General features: G+C 38.4%; 2 protein-coding genes across 2 annotated transcripts; both read right to left on the bottom strand.

Moving 5' to 3' along the window:
- Positions 1 to 487: 487 nt before the first annotated feature.
- On the bottom strand, positions 488 to 11,230 carry LOC140927097 (uncharacterized). The gene is made up of 13 exons (XM_073376753.1): positions 10,781 to 11,230; positions 9,897 to 9,986; positions 9,162 to 9,248; positions 8,034 to 8,082; positions 7,513 to 7,648; positions 7,014 to 7,082; positions 5,723 to 5,759; positions 5,547 to 5,630; positions 4,808 to 4,858; positions 4,416 to 4,492; positions 3,356 to 3,467; positions 2,869 to 2,944; positions 488 to 2,384 (listed from the first exon to the last, which is right to left on the bottom strand). The coding sequence occupies exons 1-13, from the start codon at positions 11,150 to 11,152 to the stop codon at positions 847 to 849; spliced, it is 2,778 nt and encodes a 925-aa protein (XP_073232854.1). The 5' UTR covers positions 11,153 to 11,230; the 3' UTR covers positions 488 to 846.
- A 3,777-nt stretch (positions 11,231 to 15,007) lies between these two features.
- On the bottom strand, positions 15,008 to 17,534 carry LOC140928824 (uncharacterized). The gene has a single exon (XM_073378609.1). The coding sequence runs from the start codon at positions 17,491 to 17,493 to the stop codon at positions 15,115 to 15,117; it is 2,379 nt and encodes a 792-aa protein (XP_073234710.1). The 5' UTR covers positions 17,494 to 17,534; the 3' UTR covers positions 15,008 to 15,114.
- Between the last annotated feature and the right edge of the window lie 283 nt (positions 17,535 to 17,817).

The raw sequence follows: 17,817 nt of genomic DNA, 5'->3' as shown, positions 1-17,817 counted from the left end.
ATTAAATTATTCATTTATGTATTTTCTACGCATTTATTTATTTACTATGCACAGCCCTCGCTATCAAAGAAGATTTTACACGGGACAATTTGAGACGTCCACTTTTAGAGCAGCAATGTTGGAACAATGTTGTCACAGTTCGAAGCAATGTCGAAACAATGCTGAATCGTAGCCTGAATTTTCTATTGTCTTCCTCGAGTCGCAAAATCCCGAGAGAGACGACAGTTTGGGGCTCAAGGAGACGGCTTAAATTCAGGCTGGCGGAGAAGATAAGTTGCGCTAAAAATCTTATGCGAATCGTCCCATGTAACATTCCCTTATTTTCTGAGGCCCGGGTTGTTCAAACGTTGGATAGCGCTATCCACCGGATAAATCACTATCCAGCGGATAGCGGTATTGATTTCCGTAATACTTATCCGCTGGATAGTGATTTATCCGGTGGATAGCGTTATCCAACGTTTAAACAACCGGGTCTGAACTGCACATGAAAAACGCTTCCGCCTAGGGAGATTGTTTAACACGTTTTTGCCTTACAATGATAAGGAAGGGGGTGGTATCGCCCAAAGACAGGAAACGCTGATACTTCACTTTAAACCGGGCTGTAAGAAAACTTCTCTTAAATTGTGACAAACTAAATCATAGTTATACTTCATGGTATTCATAATAGCAGCATTTGGTTCTTATTTCATGTATTTACATTGTTTCTTTTGCTATATTCAGATAAAATTATTGCAAATCTCAATGGAATCAACGAACCCTTTTAATCAATAGTGAACTTCTACAACAAGATACACTTTAGATCAACATCCCGAAGTTTCTTGGCTTTTAATATCATATCTGTTTTCATTATTCATCTGTAGCAGAAGAAATAGAGCGCAGACTTGCCAACCTGTGTTTGGCAGTGAAATTCTGGCGGAGTCTTCTGAACAGTGGAGCAGGTACAGAATCATCAGATGGAGAATCAACGTTCTCTTTTTCTGCCGGAGAACTAGCGTTTCCTTTTTGTGCCCCATCTTTAGAGCTCACATGAGTGTTACTGTCGTCCAGTATGTCACACTGTGGGATTGCCAGAAACCCATTACTGAGAACGTTCGTTGTTGGGCTACCTGAAATGCTTTGGTTTGTATTCGTTGGCAAAAGGACTCGTTTGCTGATGCTTTCCGCAAATTTCTCCTTGACTCTTTCAGCTCTTGCTGCATAGACATTATCACTGCTTGAAACTGTTTTTACATAAGGCCCATTCCGTAAACTATTTGACTGCAAATCTTTGTTACTCACAGTTTGACTGCCATTTTCAACAAGCAAAGAATCTTGGCAATCTTCTAATTTAGTCTGAAGGGACAAACTTGGGCATGAATCCAACTCTGTTGATTTCTTACAGAGCGAGGCACTTGGCTTTCCTAAGGCGTGGTTATAATTGAGTTTTGCGCTCGATGAAGCAGTCTTGTTTATGCCAGATACTTTTCTGGTAAGGGCAAAATTTTCGACATCTCGTTTTGCATTTCCCTCTTCGTCATCATCACTGGACCAAAGATCGCTTGAGCCAAAGAGCTGCTCGAGCTCCGAGTCATTTAGCAGAAACTGCTTTGTTTTGGACGCTCTCACGTTCTTTTTTAGGACTTTGCGCTCTTTTCCAGAAACAACGTCTTCATCACTTGAATCAATCACAACTACGCATTCAAGACGTGTAATGGGTTTTACAGCTGTTGTCCTGCATGGTGGTATATCAGGTGACGGTAGTTTACTGACGTTAACGACTCTTCTTTCATGATCGTAGTCTTCACTGTCGTCATCAGTGTCGTTATTATCTTGACTGCAGTCCAGTACATCTACAGCTGTGTAACCTGCTCTGATTTTCATACCTTTCAACTTTGATAGTCCACATTTCAGAAAATCATCTTCACTATTAATATCACCACGATAGTCATCTGGCTTTGTGAACTCTTTGTTACCCAGCTTAGGAGCCATAACCATACGTACCGGCTGGTAATCACAAGGAATATCATCAACCTTATAATCATCATTGACATCCTGGTCGTCATTTCTCACAAGATCATAATCATCGTCTTCATCGTTATCAATTCCCTGCCATCTTTTACTGGCAGCCAAGAAGTTTCTGTCAATCATGCCTACGTAAGGGCTAGAACATTCCGGGGAAGATGAGATATGATCAATGGTGTTTGGAAGTACTGAATCTATTATGTCTTGAAGAGACTCATCTTTATCGACTTCTTGTTCAGCAGGCTCCTCGTGAGCAACAGAGCCATGACGTGTGCCACGGTCTGAGTGTTGCACACTTAAATCTTGCAATTGCTGTGACAATAGATTCACTTCATCTTCACAGTCGTGGGTTTTCTTTGATGGCTTGTCAGGCTTCTTTTTCCCTGTAATGACCAAGACAACAAAAAATAAATTTTGGAAGAAGGTCCTGGTAAGAAAGCCTCTTACAAACAAAGGAGAATATTACCCCGGCGAGTCCCTTCGTAACCTGAAAAAACAGCCGACAGTTTGCGACGCCACCATGCACAGATTTCCCCGCCATGAGTGACGTCTGAGAAACGAGCGCAGTAATTCCATACTCATGACGCGTCACTACCCAGATATGAGTTGTGCTTCTGATCGGATGAAACAAACATTCAACCAATAAGAAGCGTCATAAGTAAAGAATTTCTAGGCTCGTTTCTCAGACGTCATTTTGCGACTTTTTTTCGTATCAGTTAAAGCTTGATTAAGCTAAAATGGTTTCCGAGTCTCGCGTTAAGAACTTCCAAATTAATTGTTCTTAGAGCGCACCAGAACAGATCCTGATCTCAACAATGACATCCAAGTTTTCTTTACAATAAGAAAGATTATATCGTGTACGCTTACTTGACTTTTTAGATAGTTTTGTTGCTTCCGCATTGTTGAATTCTTCCACAAGGTCAGGATAGACGTTAGCGAAAAGCTGAAAAAAATACAACGCAAGGGTTTTAGGTCTATACTCTTCCCTTACTGATGCTTCTCTATTACAGATAGACAAATATTGTTACAGTAATAAGAATCACTTCATTCATTAATAGTCCCTATAGTGAAGCCTCGAACACTACTATCCCTCAGTACTCAAGACAGAGCGGTATTTGGTTCCCCCAAAGCAAGACTGTTGAATACTGAGTCAGAATAAGCGGCTCCTCAGCCTTGATTAACTTCATGGTCCCAAGCAGCTACACAAGATGTTTTATCCTCTTTTAAGTACGCGAAATTACTCATAAAGCAGAGACCTCCAATTCATATCTCCCTTAAATCCACGATGTTTTACGACTACCACCATACGACAACTAAATAAATAAATAAATAAATAAATAGTCATTTTGTATACCTCTCTAGTCTCGATAGTGACAAATGTAGGAGAACACGTTTCACCTAGTGATACATTTTGCCATTCAACTTCATAACATTCGATCTTCTGCTGGACTCGAGCTTTAACGATCCTGTGAAAAACAATGTAATGTTACATGATTTGAAAGGTCTCACCATATACAGTTGAACCTCTTTACAACGGCCACCTTGGGGACAGACGAAAATGGCCGTTGTATAGAGGTTTTAAACAAGAGTCAATGTATGGAAATTTTTTTCCGCAGGGACGAAAAAACGAGGCCGTTGTAGAGAGTTGGCCGTTAGCGGAGCTTCGACTGTACAATTTGTAACACTGGAACTCGCAAGGATAACATTTCATAAGTGGGTGGAATTTGATCGGCCGGGTGATTGTAGTCTTGAATTAAGGAGTGATGTTGACAGTGACAACCTGTGCGGCAGTCGTCTGCAGAATAAAAGCGAGTTGTATCTCGTCAGTTGATGGTAATAACATTATGATGAATAGGCTGGAGATTATGCAGTCTCTTTTTTTTTAAAAAAAAGAAAAATCAGTACTGACAGTGGTTCGGTGATTTGGTACGCACTTCATGAAATAATTTTTGAAGGGTTACGCGAGGGTTAATTAAGCGGATTCAGGTTTTGTCAACGCCACTTGGATCCGCTTAACCCCTGTATCCCCGCCCCTGACCTTTTTTGCCATCGAAACAGAGATTGATCCAATCAAGGTTTGTAAGAGGAAGTAACATCAAACCTCTACGTATGTATTAAGCCCCCTCTCTCAAATTAAAGGCCCCTCCCTTTTTCCCTGTCTTCTAAGAGCCCCTTTTCCTCCCCTTATTCCTCTTAACTCAAGTAATAATAATTGATAGACTGTATTAAGTGATCATGATTGCAACACTTCATGCATGTGGATTAATCCAGTATGGTTTATTCACTTGCTGGAAATTTGGATTTGCTTTTGATCATTGGGTGCCTGACCTCCAGCTTCAAGTGCTTGGGCTTTTTCAGTCCATTGGTTTGACTAGTTCTCTATGAAGAATTAACACCATCTTCTGGACACTCACCTTTGAGGATGAACTAGTGTTTCAGTGGATTGCTGCAGTGATGATGTCATTTGCCAGTAGGTGATTAACAGAAGAACCTTCAAGGATATAAGATCATATGATGCATTACTAACATGCAATTATAAACCAGAGAAACACTAGAGATGAAAGTTTTAAAAATTATTACAGTGAGAAAAAAAAGGAAGCTGTCCGTTTGATATCATCACTATGAAAGAAGTAAGTTATTGACCAGGGTAAACGGGTGCTAAACAAAACTTGAAACATGAAAGTCGCAGATGAGAATGTACACTTAACATGAGACTCATAGCAGAAAAAGAAAACTAAACAAATTTTCTTCTTTCTTTTTCAAAAGCTAAACACTGTTAGTAAGGTATCTTTCTCAAATTTTATACCTTTTCTCTGGTGTACTCTTCTGGCCATTCTAAATTCTTCAGACAAAATTCCTTTAAACAAAAGAATTGACAGAAATTGCTACGATTATTACAATGAGTTTGGCACAGCACTCGTTGACCAAGGCTGTCACTAAGATTTCATGTTGACTAGCATATACATATTTAATAGTAGGGGGAAATTGAACAGCTAGGAAGTTTAGTATGTTCCATTTTTCTTTTAGTCCCTCTTAAAGTAGTTGGAGGTTGTGCTCTTAGTAGCAAGGGGAATATCTGGTCTCTGGGCTGAATACAACTTAACCATTTGAAAACAATTTCTTAATTACCCTCTTTGGTAAATTTTTATCTTACAACTTCAAACCGCTAATCACAAAAACTCCTAGAAGCCTGAAAATTTAGGACAGCTTTTATCAAAATGGTAAATTTTCATGGCTATCTTCAGATAATGGAAATGAATAACATTCCTTAAAAATTTGACTTTGTGAGTCATGTTCAAAATTCAAAATTGACGAGACAAGTGCTAATTTTCTTTTTCTTTTTTTTAAACCCATTTTAGGATATTTCATTTTCATTACAGTCTTTTAGGGTCTTATCTTACTCATGCAACTGCAAAATCCTTATAAGCCCTTATTGCAAATTCTCTATCATTAATTTGATACTGTAACAGTTCCAAGGAAGAGAAACAGAAGAGTGTACTCAACATTAAAATGATACTGTAAAATAAAGATAAATTAGTCTTCACCTGCAGTCCCTGTAGATCTGGATTCATAATCTTAAGAGAAACTTTCTGAGGTACAACTTTAGGATCCAGAAATTCCTGAATCACCTGAATGTGATATAAGAAATGAAAGAATAAGCTTCTACCTAAACCACTCAAAACAAAAAAGTCCAATAATATTAAGATAATGGGAGCGTTACCTCAGGATGAGGAAAGTTCTTGTCCTTCAAAGCTTTGCTGTAAAATAAAAGGTCAGGTAAATGAGAGGGGCATGACGTAACGGCTCTTTTAACCCTAAAAGCCAATTGTTTTGCTTTCCTAACCATAAAACAATGGAAATAATATGATAAACAGAGTTGTGTTATTGTTATCTGTGACCAATGAGGAGACACCTTATGAGCAGCTGCTACAGAACTGAAATGAGAGTCAACTCTAGAGTTGTCACTTAAAGATTTCTTGTTGCCAGGTATGAGAAATTAGAAAGCAGCTGGGAAGTGAACAGTTTGGAAGTTCTTTTGGGACTATTTTCCTTTTGTTTCTCATGAAATATTAAGGTGTCATGCTTACAGTTGCCTATAGGGAAATCCCCAGACCCCTACTCTTGGTGACAGCCCTGCAACTTGAGGGCTGCCATTAGTTTTAAAGCAGCTGTATTAAATGAAGATTCACCCTTAACTTTGAGCGATGCATGTCAACCAAAAGTGGACTTTTTCCACTCTTCAGCAGTGATTTTGAACAAATTCTTGGGCAAATCGTCTCTTTAAGAGTTAAAAGATTTAGCAATACAAATTTGGTAGCATTAAGGCACATTGGAAAAGGTTAACTTCTAGTTGACATGCGTCACTCAAAGATATTGCCGATCCCTAATGACAGCTTTAGTGGAGCAGTTGAAAGGGTTGCTATGATAGCTATTCACTTGAAAATTAAATTATAGTACTGTTCTTGGTTTTTACCATTGACACCTAATTTAAAATGACCACAACTTCTGTAATCCTTGGGGTGTGCTGTACATTAAGTACTGCACCTTTGAATAAGATCAAAGCCTGGCTGCAAATTCAAGGAAATACTCTGTCTCAAAGGTAAGAAATATTGTTAAACATGTCTCTACCTGAGCAGCAAACAATGTTTACAGCTTTGCCCCATGTAAGAGAATAGGGACTCCGGAATCTTTGCTTGTGGTATCCGGAATACTGAGCCTTGGAATCCGCAATACAGCAGCAGGAATCCGGAATCCAACTGACAATTGGAATCCAGAATCCAAGTTACACTGACAAAGACTGTAATCCAGTTATTGCAATCCAGAATCCACATCGTGGAATCCCTTGTCCAGAATCCAAGAATTTCTTAGGTTCCCTTACTTGGGACAATACAGCTACATTGTATGACCACTAGCTGTACTGCAGATTTTTTATTCAAATGTAAACAATTGAACTAATAACATTATGAGTGATATAAGAAATCTTTAGATGAAACACAGATCTCATTATTTACCATTTGACAGATTTCTCTACACTTGAGAGATTTTCATCTTGACACGTCCCTTTTGCCCATTTAAAAAACCTTGATAACAGAATAGGGAGTAGACAAAAGACAAATATGTAAAACATGATAAGCAAAATTCATGTATATAATAAGTATTAGAATTGAAAAGTTTCCAGCTTTGATAATATTTAACACTGTCACAGAATCGAAACAGCAGACTGTATGCATGGCAATTCTGCTTTCAAAACAGCAAAGAAAACTCTTGATTGCTATCATTATTCTAACTAATGTACAATGTACTAATGCAGATTGAGCACAAAAAAAAGATTTAACATCAGAACTGCACTCAAGCAACTTTTTGTACTTTTTACTAAAATGAACATCAACACCTCCATATCTATACTTAAGCATCAAACTTGGATAACTTTTTTAAAAGCAATTATTCTAAGACACTAACTAAATATTTAAATTGTTTTCAAAAATAAAAGATAGGCAGAATCAGAGTTACCTGTCAATCAAGTTGTCATGCTCGACATTTCTAATCAGTTTCATGGCAATTTCTTTTCCGACACCTGACACTCCTTGAGGAAGGTAATCACACCCAAGGAGAACCCCAAGCGCGACAAGATTCTGCCTGTTGAGGTCTACAAATTGCATTAAATTTACCACATTAAGGCCATATCAAAAAATTGTCCCTGTACTTGTCAAGCCCGCAAATAGAGTCAAATTGTGTAAATCAGACTTATGACACTTGTTTGCTAGCCTTGACTGGTGTTTTGTTTTTGGGACTTGTGACTTGTACATGTGATGAGGTATGGTAATGGCTGTCACTTTTAGAAAAGTAGCTAGCAAATGCAGATCTATATCTCGTTTTCACTTCTCTCTACCTGAAAAGTAACTTGGTAGTTACCTTTTGGGTGTAGAGAAGCAATGACCGCTAATACAGCTGCGTTCACGGGGTCATAGAAAAGTGAAATTTAAAAATGTCATCAATGTTCATATACTGCAACAATTTTAACGTTGCCATACTTAGCTCAGCCTCTATATCTTCCATTTTGTAGCATTCTACCGATGCATCCTAAAGAAACAAAGTGACCTACATTCATAACTAATTTCAGACTATCAACTGCTGCAAAAACGGTACTATATACATAATGTACTATTAGACTGCATACATCAGGAATATGGAAAATTCTACAATGTTTAGCTGTCATTCTGGTGTTTTGTATCATTCTATCAATCAAAATATATAAGATTTGTCTTGTCATTGAATAACTGCCTCATTTGTTACTATGAAGCAACAATGATACCCCCACCTATGTTTCTTTAGAAACTGAACTAAAATCATGATGTTTATTTCCATCACTGGGAGAGGAAAATTAACTCCTACTGTACTGATAATTTTACTGTGAATAATAATACTAAATGTTAAGAAATGGAATTTATGGGGTAGGTGCATGTACAAACCTCAAAGCAAATCAACTCATTTACACATAGGGAAAACAATGGATGTTATTGCCCCATAATTAGGTAAATGAGGTGATCTGAGTGCAAGTTTTGAGGTAGTAGGTTGGTTTGCAGGGACCCCTGAGATGTAAAGCTCTCATGTTCAGGCCATGCCATACTGTATTTTTAATTGTCTGTATTTCAGGATGTCGTGGTAGTGTTTTTACAGTTCTCCCCCCCCCTCCTCCCCTCTTAGGTTGGTGTTATAGTGAGTAATTAATTTTTCTTTTACTAAACTTTCAATATCACAATGCCATGTTGTTATTCATCAGGTTGTCATGGTTATGTGTATCCTCAACCCCATATTTAAACCCATCGACAATAGATGGGCGTGTGGAAGGTGCCAGGTGAAACCAAAGGGCAAGCAACCCTAGAAGGTAACCATGACAACCCTGTGAGCAACACCCACCAGGCAGATACTTACCAATGAAGAAAAACATCCAAAGGGGTGGGGGGCAGGGGGCTGGGAGCACTTAAAACAGCTAAAGCTATACTGCAGGCGAAGGCAATGTGAGCAATAAATCAAAACGTCTGCAAAAGTTACTAAAGCCCTTCTAAAGTTCAAGACCACCCCACATACTATTAGTGGTGGAGACTGCTGGCCAGCATTGTCTCATGTTTAACCTCACTTCATTTAGATTAACATCATACCTTTCCACTAATGCAGAGATCTCTGTAAACAGTTCTTGCACCATATAGAAATGCATCCCCATCGTTGGTTATGCAGCCATCAACAATCTAACATAATTTTTTGAGTGTCAAAAATCTCTTCTGCTTCAACTCTGCGTCAACTCTCAAGTCTGATACATGTAACTCTTCAAGTCAATAAATGGATTGAAACTTCCTAGGTCAGAGTAATTACTAGATTTTGAGCCTTAGCGATTTCATTCAGTTCTCTTTATAAGGAATTATAGCGAACTGAAGATGAAGATAAGCTGACCCCCGGGCCCATTTGCTCATCGTCCAGTCATCTCGAGAGAGTTCGAGGAAGCAGTTCCTTGATCAGATTCAAGGAAGGCTTTTCCGATTCTTCTGAGATTAGGTTACCAAAAAGTCACATGATCTCAACCATCAGTAAGTGAATGATAATTTTTTGTTGTTGTTTTGTTTTTGCTACATAATTGTGACAATAAAATTAATGTACTGTGCTTATTGACACATAACTGTTAGTCATGTTTATGTAATGTAGTAATTTTTTTGTCTTAGATAATTTTTGCTTTTCTTTTGTTTTTGGGTATGCCTAATGTATGCTAATGAAGTTGAAACAAACGAAAAATAAAAATTACCTTAGATAAAAAATTAACCACAACATTTACATTACGAAGCTTTTACAATGATCTGTAATTATATCAAACAAGCATAATTGAGCAAAAAAAATTCTTTCACCTGATGAAGATCAAGCCATGCACAGAGTGCTTCTGCTTCTCCTGCACTCTTGATACAAGGTATTCCCAAGAGGTTCAAGAGAGTACAGCACTGAATATCAAAAAAATAAATTTGATTCACTTGGTATGGAATTTCTGCAAAATCATTTCTTGTAGCAACAATGTAGGCTAGGGGTTTATAATCCCCTCTATGGCTGTGACAGTGAGTTTGTCATGACTGAAAATGCCTACAACAAAAAGTACAAAGTGCTTATGTGGGGTGTGGGGTAGAGTTGGAGCTATAAGTTTTTGAATTCCTGCAGAATATTTTTTTTCTATAAAGAAGTAGGGCAGCTGGAATGTGCTCCACATTGGAACCCCTCAGCACCTCCCACAAACACTAAAACAAATTGTCCTTAGAAAGCCATTCTTTATGACTTTGTAGGACCTGCAAAAGTGTGTGGCAATTCACTTCAGTTTTGTAACTCACCATACAGAGCTGAAAATGGGTCATTTTGGAATGTCCCATTTTCCATCCCATTTACTACCTGCACCCTCAGACAGACAGGGACATTCCATTTTTATCTGCACCCTCCCCCCACTAAGGATGACTGGAATCTGAAGCCTCCAATTTTTGTCGGCACCCTTGGAAAAAATGAAATCCGAAGAATTAATTTTTTGTCGGCACCTTTGAAAAAAATGTGCAAAGGGTTCCAATTTTGTCGGCTCCTTTGAATAATAAATCCGAACCCCCTTATTCAAAAACCAACGTCCCTGCTGGAACACCCTGCTATTTCCCAGTTCTCAAATTACACCCGGGTTGAGGCTGAGACAAGAAAGCTAAAACGAACGTTCATTACTATTCGATTTATACGTAGGAATAACATCGACCTGCTTACAAATTACCTCTTTAACCCAGAAATCGAAGTGTGACCGTCCAACCCGTGCTCCCGAACCAGATGTTTGAGTGTTCTTCGACTTCCAATTTCGCCCGCCATTTCTTGCCTGAACTCGCTTTGTTATGGCTTTCCATTTCAGTTCAGGTGGTTTACCATCCACAACAAACACCAGCTTGACTCCTAGACGAGTCAAATACAGCAATCGAAAGAAGAGGTTTCTTAAATGCGGTTTGTTGACATTTTCTTTCAGACCTTTAGCACACTTCGCCTCGCATATCCAACCGCTCAAATCAACACACAATGTCTTGTTGCTCAGCGTAGAGAGGTTTTCCTTTCTCCTTACTGGCTCAAGTATGTTCCAAAGTTGGTGAACACCCATAACTACTGTCCCTCAAGGCGAATGAACACTCAGCAAGAAACAATCATGATGTTCAAAACTCCGCGCCTTTTCACGGACGTCCTCGAGACGTCCTCCTAAACTACCTTGAACCCAGGCCTCATCCAGCGGATCACGCTCACGACGGGGGAAATGCATACAAATCACACAAATATTTATGACATTGACTTCGTAAAAAAGAAATTTGAAGCATACTGATTATACTCAGATTGCTTATAATGGACTTATTACACGTTATTTCCTCTAAATTACCCCCACACCAGTTTTCATAATTTATGTTAATTTATTTCCTTCTAACACTCTTATTTCAATTGGGGCAGGAGCCGGTGATTAGGGTCTATAAGATTGTGACATATTTCAAGAAAAAATATAACTTTTAGATGCCAAATACTCATTAAAAGTAAAGTATAATTTTCTCAAGGTGAGTGTAAAAACTAATTGGGAGTTAAGCTAAACACTGCTTGGTGGTAGGATTGGCTGATAACCCATTTTATCAGATTATTACCCACTCTAACACACAATTAGTTATTCCATGCCGAAATGGCTAGTCTCCTATAAAAATCACAAAATTTTGCTTCTCAATACCTGACCAGTCAAGTTCCCCCTTCCCCCCCCCCCCCCCCTCCGCCTCCCTCCCACTCCCCTATCTATTCCACTAAAAGGTAACAGATCATAATACTGGTTCAAATAAACTTTCATCTCTAAGGATCCAGAACCAATGATATTCTGAAACACCCAAATGTCAATATTTCAAATTCAAAGTTTCTACCACTCTTGTATCTGGTCTTCAATCCTCCCTGAGAAGTGATTCAAAGGGGAAACTGAAGGTATTTTTGTGCAAAAGGAAAGAACCGTGTATAACAGGTACTGTTCTAATATCTCCAACTGACAACTAGCCTGAGGAAGCAGATTTCATGAAGCCACCACCAGCTTCCCCATGAAATCACATCCAAAGAATGACTGCAGAAATTTCTTAGACAACTAATGTCACTATCCAGATCTGGTTAGTGCTTCTGATTGGTTTAAGCAAATTTCCTTTGCAGCATGACCAAAGAGGAGCACTACCCAGATTGATCTAGGCAGTGATGTCATGACGTAATTAGTATGGAATTTCATGGGGAAACCAGTGGTGCAAAAAATGGGCCGTTTTCTTAGGCTCACAGACAACAGACAACATGAACATTAGACACACTGTCAAATGTTTTATTTTGTTTCATTATAACTGTTAATAACTATTATTAATCATAACTATTACAAAATTATCAAATCTGATTGGCTATCAACTGTCCTGATTTCAGCACTAAAAGGACAGTGTAATAGGACAGTACGCATTATGCCTAACTAATTGGGCAGTACCGGTACGTGCCATGGCACATGTGCACTTAAATGGCTTTTTTTCACTGCCAGCAAAAAACACTCAGAATTTCTTGTGTTTAAATTTTAAAAAAACCTAAAATATCACCAATTTTGTTATAGTTACGATTAATCAGTAACAGAACTTCGTGCCCAATTCGGCCTGTAATCATATTGGTGACTAAACAATCAGACTCCTGCAACACGATCGTCTGACTATTTTAATCACTCATATGATAACAGACCCAATTGTTCTCCATTCAGTCAAATTACCATAACTAATTATCAATTCAAAATATTTCTCTATTAATGTCTATTAAGAATGTCATAAACTATGAAATGCTTAACTTTGATCCTTTATATTATCTAATAGCTCATTTAATGACTAAATTATTACAAAAATATCAAAAATAAATGCTTCTTAATTACACCCTGGAAAACTCATTACTCATTAATTGCCACTAAATGCCATTTTCTGCTATAAAGTAATTCATTTTTAACAAATAATTTGGTAAAGGCACAGTTAAACTATGTTCCAGAAAATAGATATACTCCCCCAATAAAGGTCTTCTTTGGCTCAAGCCTCGGACACACAAGGGGGTGGATGCCACCTCCCTCTAAGGTTTTTCTGAGATTTTTCCTAGACGATCAAACATGACCACCTGACATTTTCAGTAACTGTTCGCTTATCCTTCGCACGCATTTTGAGATAAGTTTGGTGGTGAACAGTTACAATGGTTACGAGATATGATGTCATAAGAAGTGGGTGATTCAGCCATTTTTCAGTGAAAATTAATGTATGTTTTCAACCTTTTTTAACAATAAAAACAAAGTCTGTAGATAAAATGAAGCAAAGTACTAACTTACGTGTCATTTTACATGTCAAGCACAAAAAATTACCAATTGGGTAAAATCCAAGATCGCAGCCAAGATGGCAACCATGTTTGGTGACATCACAAGCACCCAGCAACGCCATCACCCATATATACCTCATTTTGACGAGAAAATGAAAGCCTTTCCACTGAAAGGAAAATCTTTTCATAATACTGCAACATATCAAAAACAGGGGAGGGGTTTTATCAACCCCCCCCCCACCCCCCTTGTTCCATGTTGACGGTATTACTTGTCATTTATTTCACTCACCCCATAAAAATTAATATCATTTTAGATGCACACTTGCCTTTTAAAAAGTAAATTTTGGCCTTCAAGACCCCCCTCCTCCGAAGAATTTCCACACAGTAAGAAAATATTAGTTCAGCACTATTCACTGGACAAACGCAGGATTTTTTGAGAGAAATGAGGAAAATACCAAGAAGAATCACACACCAAGAAGCAGTCTTTATAACACACTGACCAATCAGATCACTGAATGTTGAGCAATGGAAGCTTCTCAAAAAATAAAATATATGAGCTTTCACAAAGCATACAAGATAAACGTGGGCCTTTCATGTCAAATTGAAGGACTTAAGTTATCTAAACCAATACTAATTAAACAATCATTTGAGAATATGAGAATGTATGCTAATTCAAAAATACCAAAAATGTATCAAATTTAGAAAATAATACTCCTGGTACTTATTAACTGGACTCACTTTTGTTAACATGTGAAAATTTTATGCTCTGCGCTTTTGGCACAGTGTACTCTTTACTAGTGAGTTGGTCATTTCTACAATCTGGTCTTGAGGCTCTGGAAGAGTTTGAAAAAGACTATTCTTTCTATTTAATAATAATTGATGCCATTGAAAGAATACCATACCAATACAAAATTGAGATATCCATAGACTGATATTATCGATGACACAGGCATTTCAAACAGAGAGTTTGTTTTCTGTATACCACAGATAACTCTTAGTTCATGTCTTTTGAGTAATCTGCACTTTTTTTTTTGTACATTGTTGTTTTTTGCTTTCCATGTACTCTTTAAATATTAGGCAATCAGGTTTGCTACTGCTACTGTTGCATCAATAAAATCTCCCTTTACAGTAAGAAAGTATATATTATTATTTTAAAACTAAGCCAGGAAAGTTAACACTTTACTGCCTTCTTCCATACCATGTGACCTCTCAAAATTTAACAACCATTTACGTTTTTCGCCACTGTTAATCATAATATATTACAATGACTACCAAACAATTAGTCTGAATTTAAAGGGACACAGTCAGCTATGGGATCGCGCTGACCTGGACACTAGTTTTGCAGGTTTGAAAAGAGTTTACCTCAATCCGAAATCAAAATTAATCATCTACTGCTGATCAAATTCAGAAGTATTCGTCGATGTTTGGCTTTTCCTTGACAAATCGATCAGTGAATCCTCAATGGTATATAAAAAATTTGTGCTCTCATGTGGCTTAGGGTCTATATTCAGTTATCCTAGTTAAACGCTACAAGGTTTGTTTTGAGTTTTCCGGACACGCTTCTCACTATCTGTTTCACGCGCGTCTTGTGACATGCAAATCAGCTGAGAAATGGTATTTAATGCGTACGTGCATCAGCTGACTGTGTCCCGTTAATTCAAGGCTACAAGATCACTATTATCACAGGTAAAGACAGCTGACATTACATCTAATTGGTAAACTGAAGTTGCATCCAGCTCACAAAGCTCTCTTGGTGTACTGTTTAATGTATTCCTTAACATAAAACCTTGATCTAATTTCTTCAGCCTCAGACACCTGAACTTGACTTTGGAAAGCCAGTAGCGGCAACCCACCCAGAAGCAAGAGGGCTAATCCTTGGACTACACTGCTTGCTGCTTGAAATTCAATCAGAGATCTTACAAATAAAAATATCACCACAAGGTAGCTTCCAAGTGCAATGATCTTTAACAGCTTTGCTAACATGATGCGCTTGAAAGGCATAAGCTGGCGGGATGATGCAAGAAATATGTCTAGCGGAATACTTGGTACACCATAGTCATCTATAGTCACAAGAAAATTGATTGACTTTGACCTTGGAAGGGAAGACGTTGATGGCAATCGCCTTTCTGGTAAACTGGGCCCACTGAAAGTTTCTCGAATGTTGGCCTCTGCTTTGGTATCATTGTCAAACTTTTCGCACTCTTCAAAAACAATGGCCTTCAGTCTGGTAAACTGTGCATAATACTTATTCACTCCTCTCAAAGTGTACATAAGGACCCATGCTCCTAAGACAATGTATGGTAGGTACACGTCAATGTAAAATAACAGGCCCATGATTGTAAAACCAGCAACACTTCCCAGGAACATGATGTTGATTGTGAAGGTTACAACAAGCATGAAATAAGAAACTTCCACACATATGCAAAAAATAATAAACAAGATGTACAAAATTGGGAATGATGTTATCTTGACAAATGAAGGAATTTTTTGGCAACACTGTGATTCAATTTCAACTCGGAATAACATTTTCCAAATGCGGAAGGCAACATAGGTTACAGGAAAAATATACAGAATAAATGCTGTGGATAGAGTTATGGCCCACATAGGAAACAATAAGAGCAAAAACATTCCTCTGCAAATCTTTGAGCAGATGCCTGGTCTGTCTTCACTTTCTAAAGCTTCATTGTGAAAGTTAGCATCATCGTCAAGCCAGTCCACCCCAAACAATTTCTGCAAAGGGTAGGTGATGACAAAAAATACAAACTTCCAAAACTGGAACTTGAGGAGACAGTTTAGATGAAACACCATGTTTTCATAACAGAGTTGAAACCCTCGTTGGTCTGAAGAGCTGACAATTTCATCTGGTTTCCTAAACCCAAGGAATGTACGCTCATCCCTCCTCCCTGAAATCCGTCTTGCAAATTCTGATAGAGTTCTAGGGATGGAAAATGCAATACACACAAGCCCAATGCAAAAGCAGTAGGACACACTTAATGCAAACTGTCCATTTGTTTCAATCAAGGTGATGAATGCATCTCCAACACCCAGCAATTTTCCAGTGGATATGCCTACCTCTGATTTTTTCAAATAAGCATATATAAAACCTTGAAGAAGTGGAAGACAGCTTAATGAGATAACAAAAAGGCAGCGACATAATCTTGAAATAAAGATTGACTCTGTTTGAGTCCTAAGAATGTCCATCATTCCGCCATCCAATGCAAGAAGCACCTGGCGCGGGCGAGTTGTCGTCACGACATCTAATGATGATGTATCAGCTTCAGAGATTTCTGATTCAAGTCTGGTAAACACTGCTCTTGCCTTAACTCTTGGGCCCTTTTTGAACTCTTTCGGTAAATACTTGAATAACAGTGGTGCAAATATTCCAAATCCAATTGACGAAGCCCAAAGAAATCTGACAGCAATTTCAACCCAACGATTGTTTTCAAATAACAAGTCACAACTAAACACAGAATTGTTCCTACGTTCACAGCAAAGGTATCCCTCTTTTTCTTGACCTTCGGTTTCCACTGTCCTGACGCAGACATCTCCACGTTTTCCAGTCAACGCTTCAACAATGGTTTTAGCAATCAGACCATGCAAACAATCCTCGGTCAAGTTTGTATAGCAGCTCGAGGGAGTCGCAGTTATATCGATACCTACACTATATGCGTCTTTCTTCAAAGTTGTAAGTGAAAGGATGTCAAAATCATACGGCAGGGTTGCCAGGAACTTCCCTCGTTGATTTCGTAACCAGGCCCATTTCTGAATAACTTGAACTTGAGAGGTGGTGATGTTAGTTTTATCACCGTTTTTATAGTTTTGTAAATTCTTCCGAGCTAGGCCTGTGGTGTTCCCAACTGTGACAAAGATGAAGATAGCTAGGGCTTTCTGCTTAACTATCAAATTAGTGAACTTAACTGCTTCGCTTGCGTTGACAGTCAACGTGCAGCCATTGGAGCAAGCTTTTCCGCTTTCATTTCCCTCTGATGAATTTGTGGACAAAAACTTCTCTTTCGTTTGGCTTAAGACACGACTGCTTACCGAAGAAACGAGTAGAATACTTAAAAAAAGCAAAGGTACAAAGGAAAAGCTGAAACAAGAGCAAGACTTTGCCATTGAGTCGACTTTCAATCGCTGAAGCAAAGGAGAACAAAATTAACCCCCTCCACAGTCCTCACAATATCCTGTATTTTGCCACATCCATCCCTCCCCTAGTAAAAGGCACAAACCTGACGGGTCCAGGATAGAGGTTTCGCCGGGAGTCAAAAGGTTTGCATACGTTTAAAATTCTAGCTCTCTCTTCTAGGACTGGTTGGAGGAGAGTTGCAAGTTTTTCAAGGGTCGTTGTTTGTCGTCTACAACTTCAGGACCTTCGGGAGGGGGCTGGAAAATTGTAGTGATATTTGGCATAAATACCACTCGTGATATTTCAAATTGTCT

This window comes from Porites lutea, chromosome 2 (genome assembly GCF_958299795.1).
Source record: "Porites lutea chromosome 2, jaPorLute2.1, whole genome shotgun sequence".
Taxonomy (NCBI): Eukaryota; Metazoa; Cnidaria; class Anthozoa; order Scleractinia; family Poritidae; genus Porites; species Porites lutea.
The sequence above is the reverse complement of the archived record's forward strand: the minus strand, read 5'-3'. Positions and strand labels throughout refer to the sequence as shown.

Excerpts from the sequence above, each read along its gene's own strand:
- LOC140927097 (XM_073376753.1), bottom strand. The coding sequence starts at position 11,152 with ATGGGTGTTCACCAACTTTGGAACATACTTGAGCCAGTAAGGAGAAAG. Across the intron at positions 2,945-3,355 it reads TCACTATCGAGACTAGAGAG|CTTTTCGCTAACGTCTATCC; the intron begins GTATACAAAATG and ends TATTTTTTTCAG. Across the intron at positions 2,385-2,868 it reads AAAACTATCTAAAAAGTCAA|GGAAAAAGAAGCCTGACAAG; the intron begins GTAAGCGTACAC and ends TGGTCATTACAG.
- LOC140928824 (XM_073378609.1), bottom strand. The coding sequence starts at position 17,493 with ATGGCAAAGTCTTGCTCTTGTTTCAGCTTTTCCTTTGTACCTTTGCTT.